Genomic DNA, 18,752 nt, shown 5'->3' with positions numbered 1-18,752 from the left:
GGCTGTATTTTAAAGAATCCTTATTGAGGTTACAGGGACAAACCATCCCGATGTGTAGAAAGAATAGTAAATATGGCAGGTGACCAGCTTGGCTTAACAGTGAAATCCTTGCTGATCTTGAACACAAAAAAGAAGCTGACAAGAAGTGGAAGATTGGACAAATGACCAGGGAGGAGTATAAAAATATTGCTCGGGGATACAGGAGTGAAATCAGGAAGGCCAAATCACACCTGGAGTTGCAGCTAGCAAGAGAGATCAAGAGTAACAAGAAGGGTTTCTTCAGGTATGTTAGCAACAAGAAGAAAGTCAAGGGAAGTGTGGGCCCCTTACTGAATGAGGGAGGCAACCTAGTGACAGAGGATGTGGAAAAAGCGAATGTACTCAATGCTTTTTTTGCCTCTGTCTTCACGAACAAGGTCAGCTCCCAGACTACTGCACTGGGCAGCACAGCATGGGGAGGAGGTGACCAGCCCTCTGTGGAGAAAGAAGTGGTTCGGGACTATTTAGAAAAGCTGGACGAGCACAAGTCCATGGGGCCGGATGCGCTGTATCCGAGAGTGCTAAAGGAGTTGGCGGATGTGATTGCAGAGCCATTGGCCATTATCTTCGAAAACTCATGGCGATCGGGGGAGGTCCGGGCGACTGGAAAAAGGCTAATGTAGTGCCCATCTTTAAAAAAGGGAAGAAGGAGGATCCTGGGAGCTACAGGCTTGCCAGCCTCACCTCAGTCCCTGGAAAAATCATGGAGCAGGTCCTCAAGGAATCAATTCTGAAGCACGTAGAGGAGAGGAAAGTGATCAGGAACAGTCAGCATGGATTCACCAAGGGAAGTCATGCCTGACTAATCTAATTGCCTTCTATGACGAGATAACTGGCTCTGTGGATGAGGGGAAAACGGTGGACGTGTTGTTCCTTGACTTTAGCAAAGCTTTTGACACGGTCTCCCACAGGATTCTTGCCAGCAAGTTAAAGAAGTATGGGCTGGATGAATGGACTATAAGGTGGATAGAAAGTTGGCTAGATTGTCGGGCTCAAAGGGTAGTGATCAATGGCTCCATGTCTAGTTGGCAGCCGGTATCAAGTGGAGTGCCCCCAGGGTCGGTCCTGGGGCCGGTTTTGTTCAATATCTTCATAATTGATCTGGAGGATGGTGTGGATTGGTCCCTCAGCAAGTTTGCAGATGACACTAAACTGGGAGGAGAGGTAGATACGCTGGAGGGTAGGGATAGGATACAGAGGGCCCTAGACAAATTAGAGGATTGGGCCAAAAGGAATCTGATGAGGTTCAACAAGGACAAGTGCACAGTCCTGCACTTAGGACGGAAGAATCCCATACACTGCTACGGACTAGGGACCGAATGGTTTGGCAGCAGTTCTGCAGAAAAGGACCTAGGGGTTACAGTGGACGAGAAGCTGGATATGAGTCAACAGTTTGCCCTTGTTGCCAAGACGGCCAATGGCATTTTGGGATGTATATGTAGGGGCATTGCAGCAGATCAAGGGATGTGATCGTTCCCCTCTATTTGACATTGGTGAGGCCTCATCTGGAGTACTGTGTCCAGTTTTGGGCCCCACACTACAAGAAGGATGTGGAAAAATTGGAAAGCGTCCAGCGGACGGCAACAAAAATGATTAGGGGACTTGAACACATGACTTATGAGGAGAGGCTGAGGGAACTGGGATTGTTTAGTCTGCAGAAGAGAGGAATGAGGGGGGATTTGATAGCTGCTTTCAACTACCTGAAAGGGGGTTCCAAAGAGGATGGATCTAGACTGTTCTCAGTGGTAGCAGATGACAGAACGAGGAGTAATGGTCTCAAGTTGCAGTGGGGGAGGTTTAGGTTGGATATTAGGAAAAACTTTTTCACTAGGAGGGTGGTGAAACACTGGAATGCATTACCTAGGGAGGTGGTGGAACCTCTTTCCTTAGATATTTTTAAGGTCAGGCTTGACAAAGCCCTGGCTGGGATGATTTAGTTGGAGATTGGTCCTGCTTTGAGCAGGGGGTTGGACTAGATGACCTCCTGAGGTCCCTTCCAACCCTGATATACTATGATTCTATACCCTATGATGAAGACCAAAAGCAATGCAACCAATTGCGTCCCAAGAGCTATTCTTCAGCAACCCTGCAATTTGGATTGCAAATTAATAAGTGCTGATGATGAAATACAACCACAGTCGTTGTGAAAAATCCAATCATTTTATTGAGCACCTCCCTGCAGAACACTGTGACCAGGTCAAGTCCATAATAGCTGAGCATCAACTCCTAGCAAAAGCCTCACTGTGGGCTACAGCTATCTGTGTTTCCTACGGAGGTCCAAAATACCTAGGGAGGTCCAAAAACTTTCCTTTTGATGGATTTAAACTCTTTTCCAGGTCCACCAAAGAACCTCTCCATACTTTGAAGGATTCCAGGCCCATTCTCAGGTCCCTTGGCACATACATGCCTGCAAACAAAAGAAAATCTAGCAGGTCACAAATAGCACAGAGAGCTCATCTGGTTCAGGTCTTTACATACAAAGGCCTTCTGAACCATCTAAGAGGTGGCCGAGATATCAAATGAAAAGACCACCTACCATAACTGCTACCATGACCTATCTGTCCTCTTCATCCAAGTGACAATGTTGATGGTTTGGTCAAGGGTCCAGAGCATCCCCACCTCCAAAATCTTCAGCTGCCCCACCCTGCTGACCTCCCTCCCTTTAGAGACCGTCTTTCCCATTTCCAACCTGCATAGGAGCAGATTATATTTTGGAGGCCATCATATCTGGTTACTTCATTCATTCTTTTCACCTCCATCCTCCCTACCCACACCCTCATCCCCATCCCTTTTCAGGAGTTTGTTTGGCTGTGGGGCTGGTCTAGGGTGCCATGCTGGGGAGGTGGGGGGGCTGTTTTTGTTTCATTACTCTGATGCGCCATTTCCCTGCAAATTTATCATCTGGTACATGACAGGCCTCGATCATGGACGTAGCTCGGGCCTCAAAGTCGTGAAATGGCTACACGCGCAATCAAAAATAAGGTATTCAAAAGTTTAACAACCGGAGGGAGGCGCCAAAGGTGCTCCACCCCCGGGCACCATTTGGTTTGTGGCGGGTCCGGAGCGCCACGAAAGCCCCGGCCGGGCCAGCGCCATGGAGCTGCCCTACAGGCAGGGAGCCTCCGCGGAGCCCCGGGGCGCCTGGGGTTGGGCGGGTCCGACCCCAGCAGCGTGTGGGCCGGGCGGGCGAGCAGTCCCAGAGCCGCTCGGCCGGCCCCTACCCGGGCTGGGCTCCGCTGACCCGGATCCGGATCGAGCCCGAGCCCCAGCCCCGCCCCCGCGCTGGGCCTGGGCGGGGCGGCGCAGGCGCCTTGTTCGCGACCCCGGGAGAGCGAACGGCCTCCTGCTGCGCTCGGTACGGCCTGGACCCGCCACCGCCTCCGCCTCCGCCATGCTGGGCCGCCTGGCTTCCCGGGGCAGGTGAGCGCCCGCTTGGCGCTGCGGCCCTGGGGCGCCCGGCTAAGGGCACGGCGGGAGGGGAACGCAGCTGTCTCAATGTCAGTCTGACCTGCCCTCGGGGGCCGTCCCGGGGCGGGTCATTAATCGAGTGTTACCCCCGCTCTGCCCCCTGCCGCGTGACTCTGCGCCCCCCCATCCCCCCGCTCTGCCCCCTGCCGCGTGACTCTGCGCCCCCCCATCCCCCCGCTCTGCGCCCCCCCCCCACCTGCTCCTTACCCCGTGACTCTGCTCCACCTACCCCATTATTTCCCTACTCTGCCTCTGGTACCCTTGCTGCCCCATTACCCCCCCCCCCCTTCTGCCTTTCCCTGTTACCTCCTAATCCCATCTGCTCCCTGCTCTGCTCCCCCCTACCTCATTACATCCCCATGCTGTGCCCCCCCCCATACCTCAGCTGCCCTCCACTCTTCTCACCCCATATCCCCCAGCCCTGGCATGGGACCAGACCAGCGGGTAGCCAGAGGTTTGTTCATACAGTAATTTTTAGGCCCACTTCACTTCTCTCTTCCCAGTGCGATGGGAAGTTTCCTGGCCTGGAGCCCTTGCCCGTCAGCTCACATACCCTGGCTGGCAAGGCGCAAGGAAAGGGTTGGGGTTCTTTTCTGGCTGTGATTAGATTATCATTTTTAATTCTCAGCAGCTTCATCCTGCCCTGGGGCTCTAATTGCTTCTGCAGCTGTGTGGGCTTCTTGAACTAAATAGGGCTACTTATGTGAGTAAATCTAAGCAAATGCTTAGGTGTTCAGAGGCTTGAGCCCTTCAAACTTTAAAGCCCCCATGAACAGATCTTATTTCCTTTGTGTGAACTGTTTAGTATCAGAGAGCAAGGGTGGGTGAGATGATATCTTTTTATTGGACCAACTTCTGTTGGTGAAACAAGCTTTCAAACTTAGAGCTCTTCTTCAGGTCCTCAAAAGCTTGTCTCTCTCACCAACAGAAGTTGGTCCAATACAAGATATTACCTTACCTATCTTGTGTCTCTAAAGTCCTGGAACGAACATGACTGTGTTGTTGTAGCCTAGCATCAGGGAGCTGGATGTTGCTAACTCATGATTTTATCACTATTTGTGTTGTAGCTGGTGTTTTTCCTAAAGTCGTAGCTGTTGGAACCAAGAGATTGCACAAGTATCTTGGCTTTTGTTAAAAAAGAGTGGTTTCTAGCTCCCATAGTTGCAGTGAAAAGGTTGCTTGGGGCTGCCAATACTGTTGTTAACTTCTTTATATGTCTGGACCTTAATTACATAGTGAAGAATTCGACCAATGTTACTCACATTAAGAAGTACCTTATGCCACAAGTAATCACAATGAAATTAATGGGACAAGTTGAGAAGTGTCACAGTTCAGGGCAGCTGCACCCTATGGCCCTCTGTGGGCCCGCAAGGGCACCCACACTCAGGCATTCAGCTGCCTAGCTGTTACCTCGCTAGGGTGGAAATCTGCTCTCCCTTCTGACGGGGGTATTTCCAAGCTGAGCAGTTCCCTGCCTTTGTTGTGTTACTCCTAGCAAAGACAGTTTGTCTAAGCAGCCCTGCTTAGTTTCTCTTAAACGACATAACAGTGCAATTGCTATGGTTATAAGTTACTACACAGTTCTTCCTATGCAAGCCTATTTTTATTCTTTGGGTAAAAGCACGACAGCGAAAATAGATTAAAAACATTAAAAGAACCAAGTTATATGCTAGCCAGTTTACCGGAGATTTGCCCCCAGTTTTGGATGGTGAGTCCTTCAGAGTCCCAAGGGGGTCTCTTTTGTAGTCACTAATTCAGAGCAATTTCGGCTCTGAAGTAGCACGCTCATGAACAGTGGAGTTCATATTTCATGCAGTTTGGGGAGCATGTAAATAGTAGACACTGGGACTCTTTTTTCAGGGCACAGTTTCAGAAGGATGGATTTAAGGTGGATAATTTAGATTCCTCTTACCCCCAGGTATTTCCTAGGAAATCCACTTTATGTGCATTGTCCCCAAATGTCCTTTGAAATTCCTAACATTTCCCCCAAGGTTTACATTAGTCTTCTAGAAAAGTTACAAACAATACTACAACGACCCATAAACAATTATAGATTTTTAAAACATTGGACCTCATAAGTATTAAACCTAATTCATTAAAGTTTAACTTCATTCAGTGAAGTTTATCTTAATTCCATAAGTTTGTCCAAGATATTATGAGTCTGTCACAGTAAGAGACTAATCAGAGTAAGAGTGGCAGCATCTGGCACATGAGATTATTTGTGTAACTGTATTTGCTTTTTTAAAAATAATTTAATATTGACTGCTCAATAAGATGAGTGTATTTTTTTTTCCCCGCCCAGGAGTTGCACAAAGCTGATTGCAGCTTTGGGATGTTTGGCCTCCAGGCAAAAACACACTCTTCCTGACTTGCCTTATGACTATGGTGCCCTGGAACCCCACATCAATGCAGAAATCATGCAGCTGCACCACAGCAAACATCATGCTACTTATGTGAATAATCTGAATGTTGCAGAGGAGAAATATAAAGAGGCATTGGCAAAAGGTATGTGTGGGTGCTGTTAACAGAAGGGAAGAAAGCTACTACAATCTTATCTTGTAGTTAATGCGTGTGACTGATAGGAGATATGGGTCTTATTCCTAGCTTGCGACAGTCTTACTGTCATGACCTTAGAAAAATCACTTAACTGTGACACAGAAGTTTCCCACCTATAAAAGGGTGATACTAGAGTATCCGCCTTCCTCTCAGGCATGTTAGACTTAACTTATTAGTGGGCTCAAACTTAAGGTTTTCCAAAAAACTCCATAGAAGTGCATAATATTAATAATACTTTAGATACATAGCAATATTACACATTTTGTTGTTTGCCAAAATAAACATTTTAAAAAGTTCTGCATTGGTTTTCTGTAATGTCAGTGCTGCATGTTTTCTGTTTCAGAAAGTTGGCAGCAATAATCTTACGTACTGTTAGCACTGTTTTCAAATATGTTTCAGTATAATCATATCGAGAAGTGCATCTTACATCTTGTTCTTCAGAGTACTGGACTGGTAAAAATGAGTGAACCTCCCTTTAGCCAGGCAGATCAATTTTTGTTGTGTTTCTAAAGAACACCTGATTTTTAAGATGTGTTCTGTCTAGAGAGTCACCTCTGCTACTGTAGTTGGTTAACACTTTACAGGAATAGCTGGCAGAGCTTTTTACTGCTGTGCATAGAATCGGAGATGTGCCAAGAAGCTGGTGACAGGCAACAGTGGGAAACCCACAGAGGATGCAGCCAGCTACCATCCCATCTCCCTCAACTACCAGCAAGCTCATGGAACGGGTGCTGCTCCACAGTCTGTCTAATATTATCAAAGACATCCTCCCAGCATAGCAGGCTGGATTTTGCCCGAAGAGGAACTGCTGTGATCAAGTAGCTTCACTTACTGGCCACATTGAGGCAGGATTCCATAGTAAGTTGAAGACAGGGATCACCCTTGTTGATCTGTCCTCGGCATACGACACTGTCTGGAGACAGGGACTTCTCCTCAAGATCTCCCGCATCATTCACTGATGGTGAACAATCCACCTCTTGGCGGCAATGACTGGAGAGTGCTGCTGTAAGGTACACCTTAATAGCTAGATCAATTGACCAAGAACTCTTAACTCCTGCATCCCTCAGGAGTCTGTCCTGGCCCCAATACTTTTTAATCTATACACCGTGGATATACCAGCAACAAAGTCAAGGAAATTATGTATGCAGATGACATTGCCCTAGCTGTTCAGCATACAAACCTCCATACCCGTCCGCTGCACCATAATCTGAGATCTTAGCACAATGGCTGATTATTTCCAATTCTGGAAACGTAGACCTAACCCAAAAAACCCCATGGTAACTGCTTTCCATCTGAACAATAAAATAGCTAATACCAAACTTGACGTGCAGGTCTGTGGTGAGAGCATCAGCCATGAGGCTAATCCAAAGTATCTTGGCATTACACTGGACCAGAGTTTGACCTTTCGATAACACCTTGAGAACACCTGCGATAAAGTCAGGTCTCATGTTGTGCTTATCAGAAAATTGACCGGAACATTATGGGGCTCCAGTCCACAGACCTTACGAACCACAATTGCCTTGGTATATTCTTCAGCTGAATATTGTGCGCCAGTGTGGTCTCTCATCAGTCACACTAAACTCCTTGACACTCAAGTCAATAATGGAATGTGCATAGTGTCAGAAATGTTCAAATCGACTCCAGGTGACTGGCTCCTGGTGCTATCGCACATCCAGCCTCCACAGATTAGAAGAACTGCTCAGGCAGCTCGCTTTCTTAACCATGTCAATGCAATTGTGACAATCCCGCTGCACCATAACCTGCAGAATTTGCCAAAGATGAGATTAAAATCCCACAACCCTCTATGGAACTCTACCAAGACCCTTACACCCAACTTCGATGCTGAGGCTCAATGGAGAGTCACGTGGAGCATTTCGACCACTCAGTAGAAACAGCTTGTTGTTGATCCTGTTGAAGAACCACTGAATTTTGTTTTATGTCAGAAAGACTGGTGCAGATTTAATCGCATCAGGACATATCATGGGAGATGTGGACAAACCCCCTTTAAATGGAAAATGAGGCAAACACCTGTATGCGACTGTGGTCGCCAGGCACAAACGATGGAGCACGTCATATCTGAGTGTCCTCATCATTTTTTGCCAGGGGCCTGAAGGTTATTCACCAGCTCACTGCTGCGGCAGTGTGCTGGCTGTCAAACTTAGATATAAATTTGTAGTCGTTGCTACCTACCCAACCCATACGAAAGAAGACAACTTTATCCACTACTGTACAGAGTCATTTGATGGTCATATATCAGTATGTACAATTCATTTCCAAAAATAACTAGGTATTTAGGTGCACTTTAGGGGTCAGTGGGATTTACGCACATAAATCAGGGTATTTCTGAAAATCACTTGGTACTTAACTAATTAGGTTATTCATTTAGGATCCATTTTCTTCAAATGCATGTTGTCTATAGTAGAAGCATGAATTTAGTTCCCTCTTTTATCTGGATTAGACAATGCATTTTCCCTTCAGTAGTGGTCAGAGGAAAGCTTTGTTGCAGAGCAGAATTAGAGAAAATAGGATTAAGGAGGGAAAAGTATAAATAGGAAAAGAACCAGACATACTGCTTATATTGCACAAATGCATAGTAACTAAAGGAATGCAGGATTGTTGTCTCCATTGGTGGCTCCTACATAAGCAGATATCTGTCTATAGCATTGTAAACTGTTCCCGATATGGGGTATTAATGGTACAGACCAAGTACTGCACTTATATGTACACACAGCTTCCACTGACTTCACTTTGAATTGCATGTGTGTATCAGAAGACAGGGTTTATCCCTTTTTAAAAAAAAAGTCTTTCAGATATATTCTGTTCACCCTGAATGTTCACTACTATGTAGTGTTGTTTTTTGTTAATGAACAGCAGTGTTAGTAAATTTTTGTTTGTACAGCTTTCAATGCCAATAAACTCAATACTTCCAGTAGCATGAATTTTGTCCTTCAGAGTTCAGTTTTGTAAACATTGCTAGGAAAGAGCAAAGTCTCCATTTTTGTCATCTAGTTTAAAAATAAACCCCCAACAACATAAGCAATATGCGAAAGCGTGCCTTTCTGAGAATGAAAACTTAAATTAGAATGAAACTTCCTCATATTTAAAGAAGAATGTGTTAGTAATACATTTCAACATTGGACCACATACTGTAGTATTTTTAAAGAAGTGTTAATCTGTAGGTGTGTGCTATCTTGTACTCTGTTAATTAGTATTTTAAGTATAGCTCATGTAATGTTTGTTTATTTAGAGAACACTGCTTTCCAAAGTTCTGTATTCATTTGAAAAATATTAAATTAACAAGATACCTGAAGAGATTTATGTCCCAGTTCAGGAAAGTGGTAAAATGCGTGCTGCTTGCTTTCCTGAACTGGGTCCTTACTACAGAAAATAAGAATATTTTACTTCGATAAGTTTAATTTTTTTTTCCAATTTAGGCCCCGATTCTATAACTGGCCCCTCAAAATTTCAGGGATTTGCCAGTTGCAGGATCAGATCCTTGAACAAATAGTTCTTTAGGGTGTAGACCATGTCTTCATATGCACTTATACAGTGTCTTCCAAATGGAGGTATGTGGTTATTAACTGCAGTTATATAGTGACTTGCCTCTGGCTTATAGTACATTCATTTTTTGCTTCTCACACAATAACGTGCAGCTCTGTTAGTGGGTTGCAAAATCAGCGTAATGATAGTCTATCAAGTGGCTGTTTGGGTTTTGACCTCGGTTTTCTAAACAGGGTTTTGAATGGCTAGGATGAGGAACATGGTGGAGTGGGATAACTTCCAGTGCCTGTGTGTATAGCTGTGGCCTTGTCTTCACTAGGGGAAAAAAGGAATGTTCTTATCTCCGGTTAGTTAACATGTGATAACTAATATGAGGTAAAATTCTAGTGAAGACAAAGCAGTTTGTAGTTTTAACCTGGGTTAGCAGGTTAAGGTAAACCTCAGGCTCCCCCACGGTCTTTATCTTGACCTACTAACACATGTGAAGAGTACAAACTGTCTTGTCTACACTAGGATTTTATCTCATATTACCATCTGTTAGCTAACGTAAGGTAAGAATATACCTGGTTTTCCTACTTTAGAATATGTGTTTGCGCACGTGTGCAGGCGCGCACACAAAACACCATAGGCAGAGTGCCAATTACCTTCTCTTCCACTCACCTCTCCTCAGTGCCATTCTAGGTATTCCTTGCAGTGCTTTAGCCCCATTGTTGGATAAAGGATAGCAGGACTGCTTTGGCAGCACCAGAGATCCCACCCTCTCAGATTAGCATCAGAAGGCAAAGGTAGTGTGTTATCAACCTGTAAGGTGAAAGGCACTCCTAACTGAGTAAGAAGAGAGGGTCAGGAAGAAGGTTGAGGGAGGGAGCTTAAGAGGTGCTGAGAGTTATCCTTCCACCCTGATTTGTGCCATTTTCAAGCTGTGAGCTTCCATATCTCACTTGTGCTGGGTTGACCTCTTTTCTTAGGAAAGCAGAAGTGTAAGGGGCCGTACAAATCCTCAGAGGTGCTGTCGGTACTATTTGTAATACCTACTGTGTTTCAGTGTGATGATGACAATTTCCTAGCTCATATAAATAGGAGCAGAATTAATGAACAAAGTGCCCAGTCTAGATGGGTTGTTCTGATAGTGACCCTGATTGAAAATATATTGACAACATATTAGCGTGAAATCCTTTTAATGCCTCTTTCTTTTTATGTAAAGAAAAAAAAAATTTAAAAATAACTAATTTTTATACAGCTATAACATGAGACATAAGAACCTGTAGCAAATCTGTTTTTTAACTTTTACATCTTAAGTAAACTTGCTATTTTTATCAGACTTGTAACTGTTGTATTAATGTGCGTTGACTGTCTTCCGCAAAGAAATGAAACACACTGGATATCTTATAGTATGCTTTAGCGTTAGTTATTCAATTAAGAGGATTTAACAAAACACTGCACTCTTGATTTAATCAGAACAGTTGGGGCTCACAGTATGCTGTTCATTAACAATTGAATCAGAGATTCTTCTTAGTTTTTTGCCTACAAGGTTTCCAAAAAAGATCATGTATTAAATGTACTGTAGTCTGTATAGTTCAAGCTAAATCAGCTGGAAAAATACAAAGTGAAGAAAACTGGAGTTTAACTTGTTGGGTGTGAAGGAATACATACATACATACATACATACACACAAACTGTCTGTCTGAAAATAACGTTTGACTAGGTCCCTTTTTTTTTTTTATGGAACTGTAATTCTGTTTTATATATCCTGTCAGAAGGATACGGTAGGTGTTCTTCCAAAACTGTATCTCCTACCATCCTTGTTTTATTCAATGTCTGTTTTAAGCAGTTGGTTCAGATACAGTACAACTTTAGCACTAGATTCCTCAAAGTAAATGCTACATACAGTAAGTACTCGTAAGGGAATTCTGCACCAAAAAAATTTAAAATTTCTGCACACAGTATTTTAAAAATTTTCAGATTTTATTTGTCAGTTAATAAATGTGGAGGCTCCAGCATGGAAGTAGGGAGTACAGGCTACTGGCTGCATGGAGGTGGGAGCACCCTGCACCGGCTGAGTGGGGGTCAGGAGCAGCTGGGTGGGGGTCTGGGTGTGGGGGGTTTCGTTGGGGGGTCCAGGTGCAGGGGGGTGGGCTCATCGGGGGGGGTTCAATGGGCCTGCTTAATGTGGGAGCCCCAACTGCAGCTGCCGCCGCAGAGAGGATGCCACATGTGGGGCTCCTGCTGGCCCCTCATTCCCCTATCCCCTTCTCTTCCCCATCTCATCCCCCTTACCCACTCCCACATCCCCTTCCCCTGCCCTATCCCATCCCCCTTCCTTTCCCACTGCCTCTTCCGCCCCCCAGCACACATAGGAGGCGAGAACGACTGGCACTAGGACCCAGGAGGTGATGTCTAGCTGCAGAGTCAGCCAGCTGGGGCAGCAGGCTCCCTCACGTGGGCAGCTCTGCACTTGCAGAAGCTGGCGAGGGAGGGGACAGTGTTTGTTTGAGGGGGGGCAATGTACTCCCAACACTAAAATTACACCACTGGGTGTCCCCAGCCCCATCCCCCTGTGCGGTGATTTACCTCTCCACCAGCTGGTCCAGGCGCCGGAAATGACATGCTCGTGCTGCTGGTGGAGGATGCATGACCGTTCTTGAGGCTTCCCTGTCATTTTCTACAGGGAAGCAAAGAAATCTGCAAGGGACATGAATTCAGAAAACCCTTGTGAGTTTGGTACGTTTTACAACCTAAAGCTGTCTGTATTTTACCCCCTTCTGCTCATCTAGCCAAATGGTAGAACACCAGTAAACACCTGTGCAGGAACGCACATGGTCTTTTGATGCAGAGTTGATAATTGCAGAGAGTTGCCAAACATTGAGATATTATGTGTCAAGATGTCAGAGAGCTATGTTAAAACAGTTTTGTGTAGAATACGGTTTACAGTGGTGAGCACAAATGCCACAAACTGACTTTCTCCCAAATTTTAATAACCTGTTACAGCACTATACTATAGTTCAGCTTTTATCTTGGTATGAACAGTGCTTACTTTATTCATCACTGTGGCAACACTTTCTTCCATTTAATTCTGTTGATCTTGTGTGTCTTTAGGTGATGTTACAGCTCAGGTGTCTCTTCAGCCTGCACTAAAGTTCAATGGTGGTGGTCACATCAACCACACCATCTTCTGGACAAACCTTTCTCCTAATGCGGGAGGAGAGCCTCAAGGTTCGTACTCATTTTTGATGGTTTACTGATATGTCAGCATTAACAAATAGAATTAATTGTGACAAACTGTGGCCTGCAGAGAAATCTCTTGTATGTAGTTTGTCACTTAAAAGGTAAAAGACTTTGAAAAATTAAGATCCTTCCAAATTGGCAGTCTTCTAGTGTGTCTGCTCAGCACCTAACATAATGGGGCCCGGATCCTGATCAAGACCTTTAGAGGCTCCTGTAATACCTATAATTAATAGTGTTCTAATCTTTTGCATACACTCTAAAATAGAGCTTTACTGAGCATGAGACTAGTCTTTTTCTAAAGACAGATTTGGTTACATAGGTAGCTATATATTTGTTCACAGTATAAAAGCTGCCGTTGTTATGATGATGCCGCTGTAAAATTCATTAACCTTTTATTTTATTGATTGACTATGGAGGAAGAAATTAACCACCCGAAACTGTGATAATGTAATAAAAGTCTCCAAGACCTAGATTAGTGTTGAATGCCCTGCAATCCATGGAAAGAAAAAACAGGTAACAAAAATCAGCCATTCCAGGAGTTGGATTGGGCTGTGTCATTGACCTGACTCATTAGCTTTAAAGCTTTAAAAGACCTCATGGAAGAAGTGCAGTTTTAAAGAAGGAAAGTGTAGAGGTATGATAGACCAGTGGTTCTCAACCTTTCCAGACTACTGTACCTCTTTTGGGAGTCTGAAGCCTGATCCCTGCTGCCCAGGGCTGAAGCATGTCACTTAGCTTTGCAGGGCTCCCTGTGATGTGGGGCCCCAGGTAGTTGCCCTGCTTGCCACCCTCCAATGCCAGTCTTGCACTTGCAACGCCCTAAACCCGTCCTGCGACTCCGAGGTTAAGATGAGTTGACATACCCCCTGGAAGACCTCTTCGTACCCCTAGAGGTACACATACCTAGTTGAGAATCACTGTGCTATAGACTATGACAGGGAGGCAGTTAAAGATATTGGGGACCATGTAGAAAAGGACTGGAGAAGAACATGAAGGAGGCTTTAGACGAAGGTGATTCTCCCCCAGCCCTCCCAAAAAATTAACAATTTTGTTTTTATGTAAAATCAAAGTGTTTTGAGTGGACGTGTCAGTTCTTTCAATCTCTGGGGTTCACGATAGTACATAACTACTTCAGTTTTTCTCTGGTAGAAACTAGGCATTTGTTGTTGCTGTGAAGTAGTTAACATGCTTTGAAGAGTCATTGTGAAGGTTAAGATTCTGTCACGGGTATTTTTAGTGAAAGTCAGGGACAGATCACCGGCAATAAACAAAAATTCATGGGAGCTCGTGACCTGTCCCTGACTCTTACTAAGAATACCCTGGGGGTTTGTATGTGGGGGGGGGAACTAACAGTCAGAGTGCTGCTGAGGGCTGACCTCCGGCAGCTGGTTTACCCCTGCCACTGCTTCTGTGGAAGGGGCTGACCGCTGCTGCTCCAGCCCCACGGGGGGCTGACCCAATCCTGGCCGCTGCTTCAGCTCTGGGGCTGCTGCTCTAGTTGCCCTGGGGCTGACAGCTGCATCAACCCTGCCACTGCGGAAGAAGTCACAGAGGTCCTGGAAAGTCGTGGAATCTGCAACCTCTATGACAGAATCATATCCTTATCCATTATATATAGGGCTGTAGTTTAACATCATAACCTCTCATTAAAATTATAGTTCTATGATTCAGTGTTTGCTAGTTCTTCTTTGTCTTCGAACTACAAAAAAAAATTAGAAAATTCAGAATTTCCACTATGGAATTGAGAAACCAGAAGGGGGGAGTAAATGTGTCACTGAGGCTAAGCTTGAATAATACAGTTCAGGCTCACTTGTGTTCAAGAACTTTGTGAAGTACTTTAGTCTAAAGTCTGCCTTAATTCTGCTTCCCCTTATCTTGTACTCCTTGCAGCTTTCTCAGTTAGAAATAATTAGAACATGCTTTCCTGGAAGTTTAAGCAAAGACCTAGCAATGCTGCATTAAAGCCTTTATGTACAGCACTAGAATAGTTCATGCTCCTTCAGGTACAGAAGATGCATCACTTGCTCAAAGAGTCTACAGTTGAAGTTAGACAAAGCGGCTAGGGAAGAGAGTAGGTCATGACAAAACTATAACTGGGTTCAAAAAAGAATTAGATAAGTTCATGAAGGACAGGTCCCTCAACGACTGTTAGCCAGGATGGTCAGGGGCACAATTCCATGCTCTGGGTGTCCCTAAACTTCTGACTCCTGGAAGCTGGGACTGGATGACAGGGGATTGATCACTCAATAAATTGCCCTGTTCTGTTCATTCCTTCTGAAGCATCTGGTATCGAGCAGTGTCAGAAGACAGGGTATTGGGCTTGATGGACCGTTGGTCTGACCCAGTATGACTATTCTTATGTTAGTTACAGAGGGTTATATTACAACTGCTCAAATATTACCTTACAATATGGGATACAGATGTTAGTGATATTACTAACTGCGTGCTGCAGCTCACAAACATTCAGTAAAGCCTAAACACGTTCTTATCATTCTCATGCCTATTTTAACATTACCACGGGGGAGCCAGCCTGATTCAGCTATGTATTTGTCAGTATTCAGTTGAGGTGTGGGGACCTTGGCATGAGCTGGCACCTGGTCATCAGTGAGCATCAGAGGTGCAATTAGTGGGGAAGTTTATAAGGATACTTGTCTTGCATACTTTCAAGTCAAACTATCTAGCACTCTTCAAATAACACTCCCCGTCACCCAGCCGTTCATTCTGCTGTGGACTGACAAACACACAAGCTCCTTAGCATTATAAATACTGGATAAGAACATGATAGTACCTTTACATTGATTATTGCACTTTGCTGAGATTTTTTTCCTTTCTGCTTTCTTTTTAAACTGGAGTATCTATATAAAATACTAATGCATAAGATCTGTTCAGAATTAATTTTTTCCTTTCTCAGAAAAATTGGAGAGAGGGAAGCCAACTGCCTCTGCCTCTCTCTGACTTCAAAAATTAAATCTTGATGTCCGCTGGAAAATAGTGTAAAGTGTGGTGTGTGTTTTTTGTTGTTTTTTTTTAAATATAAATTTAAGGGGAACTGATGGAAGCCATCAAGCGTGACTTTGGCTCCTTTGGAAACTTCAAGGAGAAGCTGACGGCAGTATCGGTTGGTGTTCAAGGCTCAGGCTGGGGGTGGCTTGGTTTTAACCAGGACCAAGGCCGCCTGCAGGTCACTGCTTGTTACAATCAAGACCCTCTGCAAGGAACAACAGGTTAGTTTTGTTTTTAAAAGATCTTTGAAAGAAACCACAAACTGTTATGTGTATTTATGAGGAAAGTAGCTGCAGCAGCAACTTGAAAGGGCTATTTAATACATGCATCTTTTTCTTGCTATGTAAATATGGCTAGAGAGAGATTGCATGTGCCTGTATCTTTATTAAAAATGATGAAAAGTAGTAATATCCTTTTTAAACCTAACACTTGTGAAGAACCGCTTATAAATTTTGGAGAATATATGGAGGGTGGGGGTTAAAATCTTAGCTTCGGTGGACAGGGAGAGGAGGAAGATGGATGGAGGATGAATTTTCAGCTGTACAGGGACTTCAGCTTTCATGGATGATGGGAGGGTTGCTCATAAGGTTTCCTCTTTGGAGAGAGTAATTTTAAGAGGCATCAACTTAAAAATTGCCTTCATCTGAAAACTTTTTGCCTCTCTTTGCAAACAACACTTAATATCACCTATAAGTGGAAGATTAAACTGTTTTGTTTATTCTGTGTGTTTGACAGCACTGTGTGTATAATTAACTTCTCCTGTGTGTAGGCTTGTCTCACAACAGAGGGGAGAGAAACCTCTCCTCTTTACAATCACACCATTTTTATTTTTAAACCTACTGACATTGACAGGGCACACTGGGGCATATGTTAAAACCTAAAATGACACTTACCTTTCTTTGAATCACGACAACTAGGGAAGGTATATGCTAACGACAGATATCTTGTCAACAAGAGATGGCCCTTAAAGATTTCTCAGCCAGGGATAAGCCAACAGCAAAATGTTGGACCTGACCCCTTTTAAAAGATGTCTGATTTGCCATGGGTGCAGATTTTATTTGACTCTGTGCTGTGATGGTAGCAGTTGAGCCAGTTGGATTCAGACTGCACTGCTGAGGGACGATACCACAGTACATCTAACAAGGTGCATAATTTTTGATGGTTTCTCTTATTGTCCGTCTCTCCCTCCCATCCCAATGCAAAAACTCTGCAAACTTCCTCCATGGCTCTAGAGAGAGAACAAACCACACATGACAGTTGTTAATCACATCAGTTAATGGACTTTTGGAAGGCACTCAGATACTGTGGTGTTGAGGGCCATACAAGAACCTATGTAGAACACAATACAGGGGATGAACTGAATCTCTGTGGATTAGCAACTGCAAAGACTTTTTAGCTGGATTCAGTTGCAATTCCTTGTTGGGGTTTCCTAATCCTTAATCTCACAAAAACAAGGATATAAGTAACGAAATCAGGTGTTTAATATGTTTTAAGGCACAAAATACATTCATTAGAGTGGAACATTACATAAGCACAGTTTCGAGAAGTATGATTATTGTTGCACCACAGCAGAGTATTTTCCAGTAACAGCGTTCCTTAAGGCAGTTTTTCCAGTTCAGAACTTTATTTTTAGAACTCGATCATTCTCTCAGGGTTGGGTGTTTTCATAGCTGTGTATCATAAAATCATCTACTGCACTTCCTCTTTTATGTGAAGCAGCTGTATAAGATCTGGCAATGTGCACCTGTGTGCTGGAGGGTTCATTGTTGTCTTTAAATGTTATGGAAATTAAGAATAATATAGTTGGAAATATTCTGAAGTAGGGTTTTGAAATGTTTCTTATTCATCTGAAAATATTTTCATAGACTCACAAAGTTATTTTCTCTTCTCTAGGTCTTATTCCTTTGCTAGGAATTGATGTGTGGGAGCATGCTTATTATCTTCAGTATAAAAATGTTAGACCTGACTATCTAAAAGCTATCTGGAATGTGATCAACTGGGAGAATGTATCAGCAAGATACACAGCTTGCAAAAAATAAAGTGGAGGTCTCACACAGACTATTACAAGAGCACCAGTTCTACTCTGAAATCATTTTTGTAGAGGTGTGTTTACTGGTTTGTTAATGAGTCGATCCACTGCTGAAAACACTTTAATGCATCCAATGAAAACATTTGCAATCAAGCCAAGTGTTGCTTGTCTAATTCTGTGAAAGGTATTTACACATAGACTTAAAGCTTTAAACTCTTGTGCAACAAGTAGAAACAATTCTCTAATTCTTTGTAGGGATAGAACTCTTAAAATTTCATTCTGGTTCTACTGAACTTCCCTGTATTTGATAACAGTGAACTTATGAATGTCTCTAGTATTGTCCTTTACTACAGAAGGGAAAACCAAGCTAATCTACATCACAGTGGCTTTGTGAGGAATAGCTACATATGAAGCACTATAAAAGTGCTAATTATTAATAAATGACATACCAATACATTTCACAATACTTGCACAGATTGTTAGGAAAACTTAGTTTCCAAAAGCATTTAATGATTTCAAAGGCAAAAGTGATTCTCAAAATAACTATTAAAAGTTAAATATGCAGTGCCAGGGAGCGTCCTTTAGAAAGTGATAGTAGCAAGCATTTTAAAAAAAAAAAAGAAAAGGAAAGGAAAAAAAAGACTGCATTGAATGGGGAGTGGTAGGACACTTAATTCACTTGGATATGGGGATTCATTATGCTCTTAAAGCTTCAGTGTATGAGTTTGGGTCCCTTTATTTAGGAGCCAGTGAAGATAGAAGTATTTCCCCACAGCTGCGCTCTGTTCCACACGGAAATATAATTGACAGCAAGTGATGATAATCCGATTACTGAATGTTTTCTGATGCTTATTGATCTAACTTAATTCCTTGTTGCACTTAAGTATTCAAGTAGAAATGTATGTATCTTATTTATGTTGCCATAAAGAAA

The 18,752-nt window shown here is 43.6% G+C and overlaps 1 protein-coding gene across 1 annotated transcript; it reads left to right on the top strand.

Annotated features, from left to right (window-relative positions):
- The first annotated feature begins 3,320 nt into the window (after nucleotides 1-3,320).
- SOD2 (superoxide dismutase 2) lies at nucleotides 3,321-18,229 on the top strand. The gene is made up of 5 exons (XM_074948703.1): nucleotides 3,321-3,459; nucleotides 5,810-6,012; nucleotides 12,661-12,777; nucleotides 15,834-16,013; nucleotides 17,686-18,229. Exons 1-5 carry the CDS (start codon nucleotides 3,431-3,433, stop codon nucleotides 17,829-17,831), a joined length of 675 nt encoding a protein of 224 aa, XP_074804804.1. The 5' UTR covers nucleotides 3,321-3,430; the 3' UTR covers nucleotides 17,832-18,229.
- The last annotated feature ends 523 nt before the right edge of the window (nucleotides 18,230-18,752 follow it).

The sequence above is a fragment of the Natator depressus genome, chromosome 3 (genome assembly GCF_965152275.1).
Source record: "Natator depressus isolate rNatDep1 chromosome 3, rNatDep2.hap1, whole genome shotgun sequence".
Classification (NCBI taxonomy): Eukaryota; Metazoa; Chordata; order Testudines; family Cheloniidae; genus Natator; species Natator depressus.
Note: the sequence above shows the minus strand (reverse complement) of the source record. Positions and strands in the feature narration are given on the sequence as shown.

Bases quoted from the DNA above. Each gene is read 5' to 3' on its own strand.
- SOD2 (XM_074948703.1), top strand. From the start codon at position 3,431: ATGCTGGGCCGCCTGGCTTCCCGGGGCAG. The intron at 6,013-12,660 runs GTATGTGTGGGT...GTGTGTCTTTAG, and splicing joins TAAAGAGGCATTGGCAAAAG to GTGATGTTACAGCTCAGGTG. The intron at 12,778-15,833 runs GTTCGTACTCAT...TATAAATTTAAG, and splicing joins TGCGGGAGGAGAGCCTCAAG to GGGAACTGATGGAAGCCATC.